Consider the following 20,003-nt stretch of genomic DNA (forward strand, 5'->3'; position numbering starts at 1 on the left):
AGAGTCAGAGTCAGAGTCAGAGTCAGAGTCAGAGTCAGAGTCAGAGTCAGAGTCAGAATCAGAATCAGAGCCAGAGTTTATTCTTTCTCCTAAATAACAACACAATTTTAACATACAACTTTTTTTGAATTGTACAATTAAAATATTTTTGGTAACGCTCTGGAGAAGTCGTTCTTGCAGACTGCCTTGAAAATTCAGCAAATTTAGTCACTCAGCTCCAAGAGAGGAAATCTGTAGAATTTTGTTCCCAAAACTATATTGCAGCTAATCGGATTACGAATAAAATTGCAACATTCGCTTTTCAACTCCAGGCAGTGAAAAGCTAGAGCTATGAAAGTAAACCATGGCAAACAAATCTCACTGACTAAAGGTTTTCCTACGTTTGCATTTCAGATGAAAAAGAAAAATGCAATCTCCAGAGCACAAATTTAGCAATAATGCATCCCAATTCTTATTAGTCTGGCGAAACGCTTTACGACCGTTGGTGCACCTCACCTCACTCCCTCTGGAGAAAGAGGAACTTAACCCTTAACCATAGACCGTTTTGCCTTAACAAGCGAACCCGCACCAACCCAGACAGATGCAATGGCACTTGGGATTCTTTCACCCTCAAACCTTAAGGGTTTCCCCACGTCTGATGGCAATAAAAAAAAATCTTGAAACGAAAGTGAGCAAAGAAAGTTTTCGCCGTCGGCGAACAACTCTTCTTTCAGCAGTAATTAAAATATTTTAGCGCAAGTTTTATGGCACCTCCTTGAGCCACCACCTTGGGAGCAACGCCATTTTCGGTGGAATCTTTTCCGGCACTTGTTTGAGATTGGTGAAAAACGACGGACCAGGAATAGTGATGAGCGTTCCTCGAGGGCGAGCCCCGGAAAAGTTTCCCAGTTTGTAGTTGGTCATAAAGACCTTGCAGTGCAGCGACGAGTACTAAACTGCGATAAAATTGAAGCATAATTGTGTTGAATGGGTTTGAAAACGAAACGGAAGTTTTGTGGGAAAAGTTTCTTTGGGTGGTTGTATCATTTCCGGATCCGGATGTTTGAACATTATACTATTTGCAAGGGTTTTTGTACTTTGCAGTCATATTTACCCTTTTCATGTTCAACGTTTGAGTAATCAATGATTATTAAACATTTCAACGCGCTCACCAACGCACTCTCCCGACATCAAAGCAATAACTCAGCGAAACTAATTTCAGCGCATAATTTGGGTGGGAGTGAACGCCCGAAACAACAATCATAAATTGTCTTCAAAACAGCTTATGCAAATTATAATTGCATTTACGCCACACCAACACTTCAGCTTCCTTCCGGAGAGGAGGTGGTGGTGGGTGTATCATACCCTCAGGGGAAAACATAATTGGGTCCTAAAATGAAGCTTAGATTGCTGATATTATTGTTTACAGCGATAAAGCTTATTTTTCTGAGTACAATGACTCTTTGTACGACCACAAAGAGTTTAAAATTGATTTTTAAATCAATTTTGAAAAATTATCCTCGCGGTCCTTCTTGACAGAAAAGCTCCTACTTGACAGCTCGTTCCAAGGGAACCATAGTTGATCCATCGAAAAAATGTTGTCTTGTCAATATATTTTTTTGCATTAAAATGAAAAAAGTGATCAGAAATGGTTTTTAATCGTGTTTTTTACCGTTGTACATAAAAATTGACATAGGGCTTTAGTACCCAATTATGGCGCGCACAACTCGGGCGAACACGTCGCCCCATCAGCGGAGCGGAGTCCTCAGCTCTCAGCAGAATCTCAAAGTTACGACAGTTTGCGCTCCTTGGAGACCGGATTAAGAGAAAGGTGACAAGTGGCCGCGGTGGGCGCTGCTGCCTCTGGGGACAGTGCCACTTCCCGTGCCGGAAGTTGTCTACCATAGTCGCAAGCGCATTCTTTTGCGTATTTATCGTCTTGGACTTTGGTCTTGTAAAGCTCGAGGATGCGAAGGGTTGATTTTATGTAGTTTTACTGGTTAAAATAAACTAAAATTGATTAGTTCAATCAGACCACAATGAGAACCATCGCACGTAAATTTTGGGACGAACTGAGTTCAGAACGCCACAGATCCCAAAAAATTCGATTACAATCCTGTGTTATTCAAAAAACTCCGTTCATTGTTGTCACTTTTCATATAAAAAAAGTTTCAATCTTGTCGTTCTATTTCGACACACTCCGAAAATTGCTGTAAGTGCGACAACTGACCAAAGAGATTTCAGGTCAGAACGCTTTTGACACACGTACATGCCAGACAAATGTAAACATTTCGTCGCCATCGTGCTAACTTGTCGTACGTGCATTTTGGGCCAAATTGAGTTAAGAACGTCATTTTGTGCAGCTCACGATGCCTCACCTTTTGACCTTCACAGATCCCCAAAATTCGATTTAAATCCTGAGATATTCAACAAAAACCGAAAAAACTCCGCACATTTTTGTCACTTTACATATGAAAGTAGTTTCAATCTTGTCGTGCTATCTTGTCACTCCATGAAAATTGATGTAAGTGCGACAAAAGGCCAAAGGGATTTCTGGCCAGGAAAGTCAGGATGCGTTTGTCGCACGTACAAGCTAGACTACCGTAAACATTTGTAATTATAACTCGGGATTCCAGCAACCAACTTCAACCAAACTTTGGGACAATGCACAGAATGGTGAGCCAAACCAAACGTGTTTGTTATTGTTTACATTGCGTGCTCTCGTTTTTGAATATTCAAGGTAAAACATTAAAACGCGTTTTTCTCGGAACGTCAAAATGGCGGGTGCGACAAGATAGCACGACGACGTCGATTTGTAGTTATAACTTGGGACTCGGACAATGAAATTCAACCAAACTTCGAGAAACGGTCGGAAAGGTCAACCAAACAAAACGTGTTTGTTATTGTTTACATGTTTGCTCTAGTTTTTGTTTATTCAAGGTCAAATATTAAAACACTGTTTTCTCTAAACGTAAAAAAGCGAGATGCGACAAGATAACAAGACAACGTCGAATTGTTTCCAATATACCTTCGTCTAAAGCAAGCCTGTCCAACTTTTTTGGCTCAAGTTACACATTTATTACACTCAACCCCCGGTGGTTGGTCACTTTTTCGTTTGACACTTTTTGCCTTCCTCACCTTACTGAGGAAAGGCTATAAAATCACTCAGAAAACGAACTTCTTAGTTTTACCTCCTAGACCCACCTTCATGTATACATATCGACTCAGAATCAAATTCTAAGCAAATGTCTGTGTGTGTGGTGGGATGTTGATAAAAAAAATTTGCACTGGATTATCTCGGCACTGGCTGAACCGATTTGGACCGTTTTGGTCTCATTCGATCCGTCTTGGAGTCCCATAAGTCGCTATTAAAAATTATAAAGTTTAGTTAAGTACTTCAAAAGTTATGCTAAAAACGATTTTAGCAAAAGTCCGGAAGATTGTAAAAAGGGTGGTTTTTGTAAGAAAACCCGTCATGCTATACATTTTTAGAAAGGTTATAAAAAGACCTTTCCAACGACAAGACATTGAAGATTTGACAATCCTATCAAGAGTTATAAGCACTTAAGTGTTATTTATGCACTTTTTGGACGCCGGATCTCAGATATTTTGATGAAAACGTTGTCCGGATCTCTCATGCGACCTATCGTTAGATAGGTAATCAGAAGACCTTTCCAACGCGTTCAAGACGTTGAAGATCTGACAACCCTATCAATAGTTATAAGCATTTAAGTGTTATTTATGAACTTTTTAAGAGGCCGGATCTCAGATATTTTGATGAAAACGTTGTCCGGATCTACCATGCGACTTGTCGTTGGATAGGTAATCAAAAGACCTTTGCAACGAGTTCAAAAGATTGCAGATCTGACAACCCTATCAAAAGTTATACGCACTTAAGTGTTATTTATGAACTTTTTAAGAGGCCGGATCTCAGATATTTTGATGAAAACGTTGTCCGGATCTACCATGCGACTTGTCGTTGGATAGGTAATCAAAAGACCTTTTCAATGAGTTCAATAGATTGCAGATCTGGCAACCCTATCAAAAGTTATCAGCACATAAGAGCCCTGAATTATGAAGATCTGACTACCCAATCTGATAGTATGAATAATGAATCAAGTTGATAGAACACTGAAAGGTCCGCCCTGATGTATCTATTTTGGAGAGCATCACCTTCTAAATGTGAGGAAGGCATCAACCACCTAAGGGTGGATTTAGTAACGTTTTTAGTTTGTACCCCCGTTGGTTGGCCAAAGTCAAACTAAAAAGTGACGAACTGTCACTCAATTGATATGTTCAATTGTCAATTGATATGTTGACGCTAAAAGATGTGGAAATATTGAGCCAAAAAGATTGGGCAGGCCTTGTCTAAAGCCTGTTGAAGCTTAGTTTTAGCAAAAATGACTTTTTATCAGCCCTTAATTTTTCAGCTTCGGAAAGAATCGGCATTTTTTCAATGTTAATGTTACAAAATTGTTTTTTTTTCTTTTTTTTCGAAAATATATGATCATAGCCTACTTGTAGCCTACAACATTTCCCAAGACACGAAATTGATCAGAAAATAAAAATAAATTATAAAAAACAAAATGCAAAAAATGTAGGATACAACAAATCGCTTCCAAATTCCCAAAATTTGGGAGGTTGTTTTGGACCACAGAAAGATTTTTTTTTAGAATCTTTTCCTTTTTGCAAAAATGTACACCCAAAACATTTACTAAATGAAAAAGTATCTATTTAATATGTTCAACTGCCATACCCAAAGCCGTTCTCAAACTCAGATGGTAGTCCAAGATGTTCCCTTCAAGCTCCAGTTCAATCGAGTTGATATCTGGATGGAATACGTTTTTATTTGAGTTTAAAAATTGTACTTTTTTCACTAAAATATCATTAACTTGCTTTAGATTTAACCAAATGGGGTTTTTCACTGGGTGGGTCTCGTGGCGCAGGGGTAGCGGCTTCGGCTGCCGATCCCGATGATGCTATGAGACGCGGGTTCGATTCCCGCCTTATCCACTGAGCTTCTATCGGATGGTGAAGTAAAACGTCGGTCCCGGTTTCTCCTGTCTCGTCAGAGGCGCTGGAGCAGAAATCCCACGTTAGAGGAAGGCCATGCCCCGGGGGGCGTAGTGCCAATAGTTTCGTTTTCGTTTCGTTTTTCGGGTTTTTCACTCCATTCTTTTATTTTTAAGCTTTTTTTGATGCCCGGGCAGAGGGTAGTAACAAAAGTCATATCATTTCAATAACAAATACTATTAAAAAACAAGGTATTCTGGAATATTCTTGCTAAATCCATTTTTGCATAAGAGTTTAATAACAATTTTTGTTATCATAGCAAAATTTGTTATTGGTCTGATATTGGTTTAAAGTCAAAACAACTTTGGAATAACAATTTTTGTTATGGAAGAACACCTCAAACTGTTACCGGGATGATTGGATTAGTTGTTAAGGGCTAGTATGCAGATCGGAAGGAAAGGGGTCAAGAAACTGCTTTACGAACAGCAGAACAAAGGGGAGGGAGTGGTTTCTTGGGGCTTTTCTTCACCCTCTCTGACTTGCTTGCGCTGCCGCTGCTGCCCATTTGATTTTTTTCTTGACCGGTTCCTTCCGAAGTGCGTATACCGCTTAAAATAACAAAATGAACAACAAAGATTTGTTCGAAGAATAACACAAAATTGTATTAGTCTGTTATTACAATAACAACCCAATAACAAAAAAATCATATCAGCGAATAACAAAACTTGTTGAAAATATCATAAAATGATATTGGCCTAGTATTTTCAAATATCAAAAAATGTTATTTCCAAGTTATTGGCGTCTGGTCGGGTGTATTTTGAATTTTGAAAACAATTGAATTTTGCTAAGTTACAGCTTTCCTAAGATTTTTGACGTTTTTGAACCATAAGACTTTGTGTCCCGATTAGCCCCGACCTAGCGTCCTCATATTTGGACCAGATGCTGGTTTAAATTGTAAACAACCCCTGATATTTTCAGGCAGATTAGTAAGGTAACGTAAAGACTTCCATCATTGTCATGATTTTTGAGTCGCTATCTCTATTTTGAGACATCGTCAGTTGTGTGCTATCTTGTGACAACGACCATTTAGTACTTTTCGAAAAAATCGATTTTGAAAGTTTGTTGGTAAATAATTTCAAAACTATTAATGATAGAGCCAAACTTTTTGAAGCAATCGGTTCGTTTACTATCGCTTAATAAACGCTCCAAGTTTCAACTAATTTGGTTACACCAGTTAAAAGATATAGTAAAAAATGTAAACAAAAATCTGAAAAGCACGTGTCACAAGTGTGTTTCGAAAGTAAAATTGTACTACGTGTCACAAGTGTGCACAGAATTCCCATACAAACTTAAATAAGCTCAAATCAATGGTATAATCGAATTAATCAGTATATTTTTATAAACAAAAGGTTGCATTGCCTTTAGAAAGTATGTGTGTACATAAATTTGTGAAAAACAAGAAAAATTTTCCACATTTTCCAACAACATGTTTGACGTGTCACAAGTGTGGGCAATCATTTTGATGATAAATTGGTCTATGTCACAAGTGTGTATTGCGATATCCGGGAAACGGAAGCGAGTTTCCAAAATCGGGTTAAAGCATCTTGTAGTGTTTGTTAAGTATAGCAAAACGTCATCATTAACTCATTTTCGAACAAAATGGTCTATGTCACAAGATAGCACACAGCTGACGACATGCTGATTCCTTTTGGTAACGATTATCCCATTTTTTGCAATGTCATTAAATCGTCATTAATCAATGATTGCAAACTAGGACGTCAATGATTGTACCACACAATTATATAAATTTTGAAACACATTTGATTTAGACCAAAAATTCTTTCAGTGGCTTCAAGAAGGTAACATCCGGCACATGCTGATTCATTTTGGTGGCAAAATTCGTTAAATTGAACTCAATACAGAGCATTTTAGAGTGATGACCATTTTTAAATGTGCATACTAATTCTCATTGCGAAAACAGTAATTTTTATGCCCATGAAAAAAATCTTATTGTGAATAATCGCATTCTTACTGCAAAATAGCCAATTCTTATTGTATTTTAATTCGGTCTTATTAAAATCTTTGAACTTCTAAAATCCTGCTCGGTTTTCTCATTGAATCTGTACGTCTTATAAGAAATGAATTAAAAAATAACGCCAGGCCATAAATTTCCGTAAGATCGAGGTGTTATCTATTAGCATGAATACCTAATTAAAAATAAATTTTGAAATTTCAATCATTATTTTTCTACATCAAAATATTGAATTAAATTGAATTTACACAAACGACCTGACAGTGCGTTAGCAACAACAACAACAACAACAACAACGGTAGCGCCTCTGGTGGAATATTGAAGAAAGTGCGCATGTGCCAGCAAACACCACTACACTGATAACCCTCCCGACCTGTCAAATCCCTCCAGCTGAAATCAGTTTGTTTATGTTTACATTTGTTCGATGCGGAGTGCGCACAAATTTTGAGTGTTGAAATTAATTTGTTTACTACTTTAGTTAGTTACCGGTAAAGTTTTATGTTAAAATGATCGGTGATCAACTTGTAATTGTGCCTGTTGTTTCAAATGAAAGCGTGACAATGGAAGAACAAAGGTAAAATTCAGTTTAGTTGAGCCCTAGTTTACATACAGGTAACGATGAGTTTATCTTCAGGTATTAATGTTATGCTAGCTAAAAACCTAAAAATTACCTGGTTTTATGATAAAAACAAAAAGTTCAACATGTTATTTCTCATTCCACCATCAGCATGGATGTCAACCCGGCGACTCTGGCTAGCTATGGAATCTCCTTCTACAGTGAAGAGCAAGACTACAATCCTCCACCCGTGCTTGCAAGTGCGGCGCCTCAAATTGAGCCAAACTACTCAAAATACGACCTTGGCGAGGGTTACTTCAGTTACTACGCGGACGACCCAAATGTTCCTGAACGGTCCAGTTGCAGAGCAGCATCACCGGCATTGTCGGACATTCTGAACGAATTTTCGGTTCCGGGAGGAATTGTGCCCTTGGAAACCAGTGATTGCAGTGACACGGAGGATGATCCTGAAATCTCTGAAAAGGCAATTACCATCAACGCCAGCGACGACGAATCAAGTTCCGCTCTCCCGGTTCCGAAAACCAAAAAGTCCCGTGGTCGTAAGCGCCTCCAACAGGAGGTGGTCATTCCCGGCAAGTGGTACTGCAAGGAGTGTGCTCGAAATTTCATGAGCCAGGCAGGGCTAACGCAGCACATCAACACCCGCCATTCCCGGCTGAAGCCGCATCGCTGTGACGTCTGCAGCAAGCGGTTTGATTTTCTGCAAGAGATGAAAGATCATCGGGAGAGGCATGCGGCAAAGAACAAACCGTTCGCATGTTCCTTCGATGGGTGCACCAAGAGGTTTGTGTATCGGTATGATATGGATCGACACTTTCTGACCAATCACGGCGAGGCACCGCACCCCTGTAAGCTTTGCGATCGAGGATTTGGGCGGATGGATCAGCTGCAGAAACATTTGCAAAGTCATAGGAAGAATACGAACTTTAGACATATGTGCTAAGAACAAGTCCACGAGCAGGCGTCAGATCGTATGTTCTGCTTGTGGACTTACTCTTTTTGTAGGATGTTGCTGAAATGTCATGCTCGATCTTCATAGAATTCAAAGACTTTGCCCCAATAAATCGTTTTGTTATCATATCATATTCTTATTTATTTATCATTCACTGCCTTTTTATTACCTAAGCCAAAGACTGTAAGTCTTTCTGAAGCAAATTGTTCGTCTTGTTCAAATCTAGTAATCGCAGAAAATAACGCTGTCGGGAGAGTCTCGTCTGTTTTTTTGTTACTGCTAGTTAGGCTGGTACAAATTAAATTTAAAGTTTCAAGTTTAAAGCCTATATCCCACAATTTTAAAGCAAAACTATCGCAAAATACTTGATTTTGTACTAAATGAAAACATAAAGGAACAGCATTGACAAATTTGCCATGTCCCGATCAAAATTTCATGAATGTTTTTGTGATTGCAAATTAAATTTTCCATACTAAGGTAAAATATTCAAAACTTTCCAAAAATCAAAATCCCTCTTCGATTTCCGTGAAACTTTGCTCTACGGAGAAATTTTGATCATTGAATCTTGATCTCGTGACGGATACTAGAGTTTTACTGTAACACATTTTTCAGGGATTTGTAGTTCGAATGCGGCTTTTGTGTAAATTGGACGCCGGGTTTGATGGTGTAAAAAAAACCTATTATTCATCAAAAACAAAGTTATTAATGGTTTGAAATCGCTGCTATTTCTCATAAATCGATTGTTAGAATTCGAAAGACACATCGTTCAATGGGAATTTTGCAACAATTGCAAAATTGTTTACTTGAACTTAAGAAATCTTTAGACAATGTTGTATCCCAATCAATCAATACATTGAAAAGTCAGTTTGCCAGATCCAGAAAGTTTTCATTTGACATTCCATATATTCATTTCAAAAGCAGAAAACGCTTCGACTCAAAATGTTTACCAAATTTAGGTATTCTAGGGTACGTTATCCATTAGTGGACCCCTTTCCTAGGGGAAATATACCCTTTCTAATCAAACACCTATCTTCATCATATGGAGAGTTTGATGCTCGATTAAAGCTCCAAAAATACTATTTAGGCTATAAACTTACCAGCAACAGCACCGCCTCGAGTAAGCACGCAAATTTATGCCATTTACTGGCCAAAAAGATCAAATTTAATACACTTTTGATCATAATTTCTATTTTGCGAGACCATTTCTCATCATTTTGGTGGCACACACATCCACACGCAAGATCAGATGATAAATGCTTAACGAAAGTCGCCATCAGTATCTTTTCACTTGCGCTAACAATTTCAAAGCGCTTAAGATATAAAATTGCTTCCAACTACCGGCAACATGTTCTTTTGACTATTGCTTAGTCACTCACTTGAAAAATAATCCCGAAAAATGTAAACAATTAGCAAGCACCATCAAAACACAAACGCGCTAAGTCTTCTGACGTTTGAATTTTGAATATCCATTCCAATCGAAGGCTGAAGAAAACCTAGCGAGGAGCGAAGGCAAATAAAGAACAAAGGGTGGCCACCAACACCACCAAAATGCTGGTGCAGCGCCTGTTGGAGTGAGCAAGTGCTGCCAGGAAACTTTCGCTATAAATGCTACTATTCGTGAGTGTTCGCTTACAATTTCATCAAATTTGGCAGCACTAAGCAGACCCAAAAGAGCGCTGGAAGAAAAAAAGAACTAAGCTGAAAATAGAAAAATGGGCGTGGCCCAATGCACTCGACTGATTAGAATGCATTTTTGAAATATTTTTTGTAAATGCTTGTTAAAGGAATAGCATAACTTTTAATAAATGTGAAAATAAACAGAAATGTTCACAAAAAGTTGCTCTACTCGTTGGTGTACTTGGTTTTAGTGAATTTCAAGGATCAATCTAGATTATCCAGCATCATTCAAACACGACCGCTTATTAGGCTTAAAATGGGTATATTTCCCCTATAGTGGATCCTCTGAAGGGTTTTTGATGAAAAATTCAATAAAATCACAATTTCAAGCGTGTTGTTGCCTACAAATCTTTTATTTGACATGTTCAGCATCATTTATATCAATGTTGACTGATATTGAATTGTCCTTTTTACCAAAATAAGTGTTTTGAGTTTGACATCAGAAATCAGCCATGGCCACTAGCATTTTCACAACAAAACTGCATTTATATTTTATGATTGAATTAACTATTCAATCATTTTTTGACTGATTATTTAACTTCAGCAAGTCGAAATAATGTAATTTTAAGGAACTTTACTAAAATAAAGCGAAGAATTGCTCATTTTCGAGCAAAAATAAGGGGGGTCCAATAAAGGACAACGAAAATTCAAACTTTTCCAAAAGTGGACCCCTGTTAATTGAACCTCCAAAAATGAAGAAAACTGTGTATTTAAGCAAAAGTTTCTTTGAAACATTTCAATTATGAGTATGAATATAGCTGTTTTCACGTTAAAAATATCAAAAATGCTGAAGCCGTAAGATTTTATAATTAATAAAAAACTATAGTCAATTGTACTTAACTAAAGCATCATAATTGCAGTTTGAAAAGATATTTTAAAATAATAAATCAAGAACAAAACATTTTTTAAATAAACATGCGTGGTTTTATCAGCAACTTAAAAGAAATCTATTGTTTAGTTTCAGTCAACCATTTATGTAATTAATATGAAAAAATGTGCATCAATATTACTTTTTCTTATTATTTTTATGTTTACAGTGTTTTTAGAAACGTTTTCTCTGATGTTTTTCGTTTAGTTTTTTTTGGTTGTTTAAAGCCAAATTTTTTTAACAAAACATATTTGTTTATGATGAAAAGTGAGCAAAATCCCTCTTTTATTCATTATATCTATCATTAGACCTACACCATGCATCAAAACATCAAATATCGGTTAAATTTGGTATAAAAATAACAGTTTGCCTATAGTGGACCCGGGTCTACAATCGGATTATGGACCCGGGTCCACTATAGAAAAAGGGGGTCCATAACAGGCAAAAAAACTTTTTTTTTCAAATGGCTATTTTTCTGCTCAAAAACAAAAACAAAAAACAAAGTTACAAAATAACCTTTGAAATAGGGTATTTTAACCATTAGTGAACCCCCTAGAAGAGCCGATGCACATTTTTCACAAATTTTCAATATTTTAAGCCCTTTTTCATAACCCAATGAAAACTCTAGTCTTTTGAACAATTTTGACTATTTGTTTCATCAGTTTATAAACTGATGAAACAAATAGTCAAAATTGTTCAAAAGATTTTAAGCCCTTTTTCATAACCCAATGAAAACTCTAGTCTTTTGAACAATTTTGACTATTTGTTTCATCAGTTTATAAACTGATGAAACAAATAGTCAAAATTGTTCAAAAGACTAGAGTTTTCATTGGGTTATGAAAAAGGGCTTAAAATATTGAAAATTTGTGAAAAATGTGCATCGGCTCTTCTAGGGGGTTCACTAATGGTTAAAATACCCTATTTCAAAGGTTATTTTGTAACTTTTTTCCTTCAGTAGATTTACTCGATTCTTGAAGCACCTGCGAACTCTGTTTTTAACTATGAATTAATCAGCTGTTGAAAGGAAGTTCACATCTCAGCGTAAGATAATAACTTCACACAAGTAATGCCTAAACAACGAAATGAATGAAATGGAAAATTAAGTTATTTAAGAAATTTATTCCTGATAATATCATGTTCATCGTACAATCAACAGTCCAAATCAGCAAAAAAAAAAAAGGATGGCATATGCGAACAGTTCAATTTTTCTGACCTCATCTCAGGTTCCGGTTTTCCCCCTATCTGATATCCGCAGGACAACACTTGCCAGGCTCAACGCCGGCTATCAATAAAATATGAGTTCCAATTCATATTGGATGAGCCGCGGAAGCCCGGCTGCTAAACGATTCGAGACGACATTTCTCCTCAACTTTACCCCCTTGGACTTCAGGCTGAAAGTGATAAAGTCATGTCGAGGGCAATAAAAATGGAAATAAAAAATGAAGAAAATTTCACAGCCGATACCGGGGAGAAAGGTCACGTTCGGAAAGTGTTGTAATTGCCGGATGATGAATATTTCATTAGCGAGTTCGATCTCGATTCAACCTTTCTCAATTGGTGGTCGAACTCTGTTGTGGCATCAAAATTTTCCAATTTCAGTGTTGCCAAACTGAAGCCAGAGCCCTCACACGTCATGAGCGATAAATTAAAAGCAATTAAAATAAAGCATTTTCGAGAGTTGAGAGTTGAGACCGGCCCCGGAAGTGGAAGCAATCGTTGGCGGTGGTCGGTTTTAGAAAGAGTTATTTATTTCTATCGACTGCGGGGACAGGTCCCTGGAGAATTTTGGTGGAACGTGCAACGTGTGCTGCAGCAGCAGCAGTTCGAAGGCAACACAAATTGACAGTCACTTTATTGCACCGAAAGTGCTGCACACGTGTTGGGGACTATAGGGTGATTGGACTTAAGATTTTCAACACGGTCCACAGAGCAACTTTTGAGCCATAGAGGAACATGGTCAAAAAATCTGCCGCTGAGTTATGAATTTTTGAAAAAATAGTGATTTTTGTGAAAAATCTAAATTTAATGCAAAACCAAATTTGACGTAATTTTTTAATGAAAAATTGAATTTCCAATCAAAAAGTACTGTACAATTTTTTGATAAAAGGCTCTGTTTTCAAGATATAGCAACCGAAAGTTTGATTTTAGCCAAATATTTGCAGTTTTTCGATTTTTAAAAATAGTGACCATGAGTGACCATTTCCATAAACCATTTTTTGAAAAGTTCAGAAAATTTGCTATAAAATTGTCAAAAGACAATGAAGATTGGACCTCTGGTTGCTGAGATACAGCGGCTTAAACAAAAAGATACACGAAAATTGATGTTTTTTAAGTCTCACCCAAACAGCCCATCATTTTCTAATGTCGATATCTCAGTCCTTTTTTCAATGTTAAAACATGAAACATTCGTGAAACTTTCCGATCTTTTCGAAAAAACAATTTTGAAATTTTTTAAATCAAGAGTAACATTTTAAAAGGGCCAAACATTGAATATAACGCCCATTTAAAATGTTACTCTTGATTTATTATTTTTTGTGACTTTGTGACACTCTCTGAATATGTAATAAATCCTATCATCCGACGTATCAAACTTCATTAAATTGCAAGTTATGACCATCTGAGGTCGAGTCGATGTCTTCTAACCTAACCCGATCACTCCAGAACCGGTTACCGGTGGCAACTTGGGGACACTATCGGAATATGCCATGAACCCTATCATCCGACGTATCAAACTTCATGAAATTGAACATTCTTACCATCTGAGGTCATGCTAACGTCCTTTGAACTTATCTGGTCACTTCGGAATCGGTTTCCGATGGCCACTTGGTGACACTTGTGGAATATGCTAGAAACCGTATCATCCGAAATATGAAACTTTATAGAAATCAAAAATATTACTATCCTAGGTTATGCCAACATCAACTAACCTAACCTGATCAATCTGGAACCGGTTACCTATGGCCACTGAGGGCCAATCCGGGACCGGTTACCGGTGGCTTTTGGGGAACATTGTCGTAATGTGCAATGAGGGCATATCGAACAACATGAAATTGAACAATATTAAATCTATGGTAATTACGCTAACATCCCCTAACTCTATCTGGCTTTTGGAATCGGTTACCGGCGGCCATTGGTGTACACTTGTGGAATATGCGGAATACAAAACCTATCGTCCGACAAATCATAGGGTATATGGCCCTATTTTGGACCTACTATGCAAAGCATCAACATATTTCGCATTGTTCTCAGGAACGGTCTAACTAATTTGGCTCGTTTCAGGATTGTTTTGTGCCTTAATTTATGCTTAACAAAGTGTACTATTGAAATTTGGAAATAATTTAACCATTTCATTGTAATAAGCATTTCAAGTAAAACATTTTTTGGATGCTTTTTGGACTTATTGAATGTATTTTGGAGACATCGCTGAACCTATTTTGTACCCACACTCTGATTGGTTGAAATTTTGACAACTAGAATTGCGGCGTGCGGCGGCAACACGCACACCTACAAAAACTCGGTTTGATAAGCCAAAGGGCCTATCCACGATTATCCAGGTTTTTAAGCGAAGATGGCGTTCTAATGGTGAACGTCCGAAATGTCAAAATCTCGCAGTGGTACCATGGCATGACAGCCACATTTGTTTTCTTATGTTTGGTGCTACTGCGTGATTTTGACATTTCGGATGTTCACCATTAGAACGCCATCTTCGCTTAAAAACCTAGATAATTTTGAAAATATTTATTTCAGATATTGATTTATCATGATAAAACAATGGATTTGAATTTAAAAACGTTTCTTAATCCACCATTAGGTGGGTGGTGCCTTCCTCACATTTACAAAGTAATAATGAAAATAAGTTTATGAAAAAAATATATACCTGATACAGACTTTTCCAGAAAACATGCAGACTCTCATTTGAAGCAGTGGCAACCGGGCGTTTCGCATCTGGCGCGACTCTCGCACGTAAACAAAAAGACCCGGCCTTTTGAGGTTAGGCAAAAAATCACCCTTTTTTGTATCTACAAAAATCTTTTTCTTCGCATAACTTTTTAAATACTTAACTAAACAGATTAAAATTTAAATTGGTCTTAGGGGACCCCAAAACGAACAGAATAAGGTGGATCTGGCCAAAATCGGTTCAGCCAGTTCTGAGATAACCGTGTGGAAAAAAATCATGTCTACACACATCCCCACAGACATTTGTTCAGAATTTGATTCTGAGTCGATAGGTATACGTGAAGGTATATCTAGGAGTCGTATTTAAGAAGCTAATTTTTTGAGTGATTTTATAGCCTTGCCTCAGTGAGGTGAGGAAGGCAAAACGTGTTTTAATTATATTGAATGGAAACTCACGCATATTTAGTAGGTCTCTGTCCTATTTACAATTTGCGTATTCTTACGACCTAATTGTTCAAGCATTAGAACATAAAAAGAGGATTGAGACGTTATTAGTTGCAATAAAAACACCTTATCTTAAGAGTTAAACGAATGACAGAGATACATAAAAACTTACAATGAAAAAAGGTACTAAATTTTACGCAGAGCTGAAGTTCAAATATTATTAAACAATCAAGAAATTTCAAAGGGAGATTATAGCTTGTAACTTGGTGTGAAACTTTCGCATCTGTCATGTTAAACTTTACAGTTGCTTGACAAAAAGTTTAACTACATGTTACACTTTTCAAAACAATGTAAGATTTGACGAGATTGCCTACCGATTACATTGGTAATGTTGAATAAACCATATCTATATACAGCAATTCCATTTGAAAAGAGCCTAAACCGAAAAAAAGTTCTCTGATCGGGCAAAAAAAATTTCTGTGGGTTCTTTAGCCGAAATAATTGGACCCGTATTTTTTTTTGTTTGGCCGTTAGGGTGACCTACACCGTGCTAGGGTGGTCCCAAAAAGTGCATATTCGTAAATTTTCGCAAAAATCGCTTTTTTTTCAAAAAAATCATAAATCCGTGCCGTTTTAACCGATTTTAGCTGTCTTGGCGCAAATGAAAGGTGATTAGTGATTAGGTGATTAGGAAAAATAATTTGAGTCCGAAAAAAACAAACAAATATTAAAAAAAAAGTCGTATAAAAACTTAAAAAGGCGTTTTAAACGTGTCGCGCAAAAACGGAAAAATGACGAAATCGGCAAAAATCTACTGTTTTTACTAAAACTGCGATAACATAAAAATTTTAGCGATGACCTATACATGCTTAGGTGTATAAGTTGCGTCTTTCAATTACGAAAATTTTGGTACCCAAACATGAATAGATCAACGCTGAAATTTAAAAGTTATCGCAGTTTTAGTAAAAAAGTAGATTTGTTGCCGATTTCGACATTTTCCGTTTTTGTGCTCGTCTCGTCAAAAAATCCAGTTTTTATTTTCAAAAAATCATATTTCGGAAACGTACGGTTTGACATACCAATTTTTTGGAATGAAATTTTCCGAGGAATCCAACACAAATATTTTCAGATATATGCTCTTTGGTCCAGACACGGTCAAAACGTCATTTTAAGTTTTCATACGACTTTTTGAAATGTTTGGCTGATTTTTTTGGACCTCAAATTATTTTTTCTTGAAAGGAAAACTAATTACCTTTCATTTGCGTGCAAGACAGCTAAAATCGGTTGAAACGGCTCGGAGTTATGATTTTTTGAAAAAATGCGGTTTTTGCAAAAAAATGGAAAAATTGCTGTTTTTGGGACCACTCTAGCACGGTGTAGGTCACCCTAACGGTCAAAAAAAAAATACTGGTCCAATTATTTCGGCTAAGAAACCCCAGAAAAATGTTGTGCCCGATCGGAGAACTTTTTTGCTTCAAGTTTTCTTTGTTTTCCAATAAATAGCATTTAAAAGATGTGCAGATAACAATTCAAAGCATTTTTTAGTTTTATAATTCGTAAATTGATCGAGAACTGATCGTAAAATTGATTTGTTTGCAACTAGCGCTAAGGATCTTTTCAAAACTAACCCGAGATTTTCTAAATTAAATTCATACGACCATTTCATAACCATTCGTAAGCAATGTTGACAGCGCTTAAAAATCATCCAAATCTCTATCATAAATTTGCATTTTTGACGTTTAAAAACATATTTTCATTGTTTCTGTTTATTATTTGCTTTTTAAAGCTTAGATTTCTTTCAAATAATTATAGTAAAGAAATGCAATCCAAAATATTAAATTAAAATTTATGATTTAATATCAATGAAATTTCGAAATAATTTGATAAACATAACTGGCAATACCTTGTTATACATGTGTTGGTGATAGCCTTGAACCGACAGAAAAGTAGCTCCAAAAACTGATCCAACGCGGCTGATTTGAAAATATTTTTTCAGTTGTGTTTTTTTAAACTATAGATCAATAATTTCAACGGTTTAGTGACTTAAAACATATAAGTATTAAATAAACAATACTTCCATTGCTTGGAAACCGGCAGAAATTAGCTTGATGTCAGTGAAAAACAGAAAGTTGTGCAAGGTGTCACGAGCCAAAACTGGTAAGCAACGAGGCTGAAATTTTTGGACCTAATCGATGTGCTAGGAAAATGATAGGAAATGCGGATGGCATTGAAAAAAGTGGCTGAAAAAGTGAAAATAATCAAAAATGTTAAAATTTTTGGAAGAGGTAAGCTAGAAAATGACCATGCTTAAACTTTCTGTTAGTTGGATTCAGTTAAATCCTACTTCAAAAGCCTGAATTAACTCAATTTAAAAAAATAGGTCCAAAATAGGTACTAGGTCCTAAATAGGGTCATATACCCTTGTTCATGAGGCCGTCGTTCTCTCAAACCGAGTGTTGCCGAGTTTTGGGTGCAGAAACTCTTTCATCTAACGTTGGATATTGATATTTAATAAATTATAGACCCGCAAAAATCGGTATTTTCTCGGATAGCCAAGCTGCACTATTGGCGTTAAAATCCTCTAAATGCGAATCCAAACTTGTTTGGAACTTGCTGCTCGGCATAACAGAGTCATGTTGTTTTGGGCACCAGGGCACTGCGGCATTGAAGGCATTGAAATGGCTGATGAAATTGGATCCCGAGCCGTTCCTTGGAAAAGTGCCGTGAAGCAAGAAATAACCAATTCGTCGCTTGTGTGCTATCTTGCGACACGTCCTATCTTTTCACAGCAGACGTTTCACAAGATAACACACAAGTGACGAATTGAGGACAATCGCAAATCGTTTTAATCTGAGGCGAGATGCGTGAGTTGAGACAAGCTAAAACATTTATCACTCCAAGTCCTTCAATTACTAAAAAACCATAGGGAACTACGAATACTCTTAGGGCATCTAACAGGGCATTGTCCTGCTAGATATCACCTGCACAAAATCGGCATGTGGCCTAACAACCTCTGTCGTTTTTGTTCAACTGAGCTAGAAAGCTCGGCACATTTACTCTGTCGGATAAATGGATAAACCATGTCTGCAAAAAAACCCCTCGTCTTCCGATCCCATGGATACGAGTAATTTGTAGTATGGAAGGTAACCAGGATACATCACAAAAGATAGCCTTCTTAGGTGGTCGCAGTAAGCTTAACCTAAATTCCCATTGTGAAAAAAAGTTTGATATTGATAGCCAGATTACAAATTGCAGTAATGAGAAAATGGTGATAGATTTTGTGGCAAAAATATGTGTAATATTACATCAGGAATTCGTGATTTTTCATCAGTTTCTGGTGAATTTTCATTACACCTAAAACTGGCAGCGCTAGTCCGAGAGAATCATGGTCTCGAGTCGAGAGAATAGTGGTACCATTCACGGACGCAGAGAACACAGCTCGAGATGGGCAATAGAACTATTCTCTCGAGGTTCATTTGCAAAAAAAGTTCATCCGTCAAACAAAAAACCAAAAGTGTCGACAACGGGAATCGAACCAGAGACCTTTGACAAAGCAATCCAATGACTTAGCTGCCTCGGCCACCACAGCTTGGTTATCTCGATTCTGAATTTTGGGTGTAGGTTTTTTTGCTGTGTATCCTGTGTACCTGCATAAAAACCGTCCTCATGTATTTTACTGCGATATGGGAGGATACAGATGTTGGCATAACCTTGGATAGTAATAATTTTCAATTCTATGAAGTTTGATATTTCGGATGATACGGTTTCTACACCCAAAATTCAGAATCGAGATAATCGTTCTCTCAAAATTTATTGAGGGCTCAGTGCCAAAATCGATAGAATAATGGTACCAACTCACACCATCATAACAAATGAGTTCATTCGTTAGTTGAATCAATAAATATCTAACAAGTGTCATACATCGACTTCTGACTTCTCCTTGGTCGCCAAGCTGTGGTGGCCGAGGCAGCTAAGTCATTGGATTGGTTTGTCAAAGGTCTCTGGTTCGATTCCCGTTATCGACACTTTTGGTTTTTTGTTTGACGGATGAACTTTTTTTGCAAATGAACCTCGAGAGAATAGTTCTATCGCCCATCTCGAGCTGTGTTCTCTGCGTCCGTGAATGGTACCACTATTCTCTCGACTCGAGACCATCATTCTCTCGTACTAGCGCCACCAGTTTTGGGTGTAGCATATTCCACAAGTGTCCCCAAGTGGCCATCGGAAACCGGTTCCGAAGTACCAGATAAGTTCAAAGGACGTTAGCATGACCTCAGATGGTCATAACTTTTAATTTCATGAAGTTTGACTCGTCGGATGATAGGGTTCATTGCATATTGCGATTGTGCCCCTCAGTGGCTACCGGTAACTGGTTCCGGAGTGACCAGGATGAGTCAGAGGACATCGGCATGACCTCAGATGGTCATAACTTTCAATTTCATGAAGTTTGACACGTCAGATGATAGGGTTCAGTGCATATTCCGACAGTGTCCCTAAGTGGCCCCGGGTAACCGGTTCCGGAGTGACCAGGTTGGATCAGAGGACATTGGTATGACCTCAGATG

The 20,003-nt window shown here is 37.3% G+C and overlaps 1 protein-coding gene across 2 annotated transcripts; it reads left to right on the forward strand.

Moving 5' to 3' along the window:
- Positions 1 to 7,414: 7,414 nt before the first annotated feature.
- On the forward strand, positions 7,415 to 8,681 carry LOC120425574 (zinc finger and BTB domain-containing protein 49-like). 2 transcript variants are annotated; one of them, XM_039590146.2, is made up of 2 exons: positions 7,415 to 7,598; positions 7,659 to 8,681. In XM_039590146.2, the coding sequence occupies exon 2, from the start codon at positions 7,753 to 7,755 to the stop codon at positions 8,542 to 8,544; it is 792 nt and encodes a 263-aa protein (XP_039446080.1). In that variant the 5' UTR covers positions 7,415 to 7,598; positions 7,659 to 7,752; the 3' UTR covers positions 8,545 to 8,681. The 2 variants fall into 2 exon arrangements, with proteins under 2 accessions (XP_039446080.1, XP_052563734.1); XM_052707774.1 differs by having other exon boundaries at positions 7,782 to 8,681.
- Positions 8,682 to 20,003: the final 11,322 nt, after the last annotated feature.

This window comes from Culex pipiens, chromosome 2 (assembly GCF_016801865.2).
Source record: "Culex pipiens pallens isolate TS chromosome 2, TS_CPP_V2, whole genome shotgun sequence".
Classification (NCBI taxonomy): domain Eukaryota; kingdom Metazoa; phylum Arthropoda; class Insecta; order Diptera; family Culicidae; genus Culex; species Culex pipiens.

Excerpts from the sequence above, each read along its gene's own strand:
- LOC120425574 (XM_052707774.1), top strand. The coding sequence starts at position 7,531 with ATGATCGGTGATCAACTTGTAATTGTGCCTGTTGTTTCAAATGAAAGC. Across the intron at positions 7,599-7,781 it reads GTGACAATGGAAGAACAAAG|CTATGGAATCTCCTTCTACA; the intron begins GTAAAATTCAGT and ends GACTCTGGCTAG.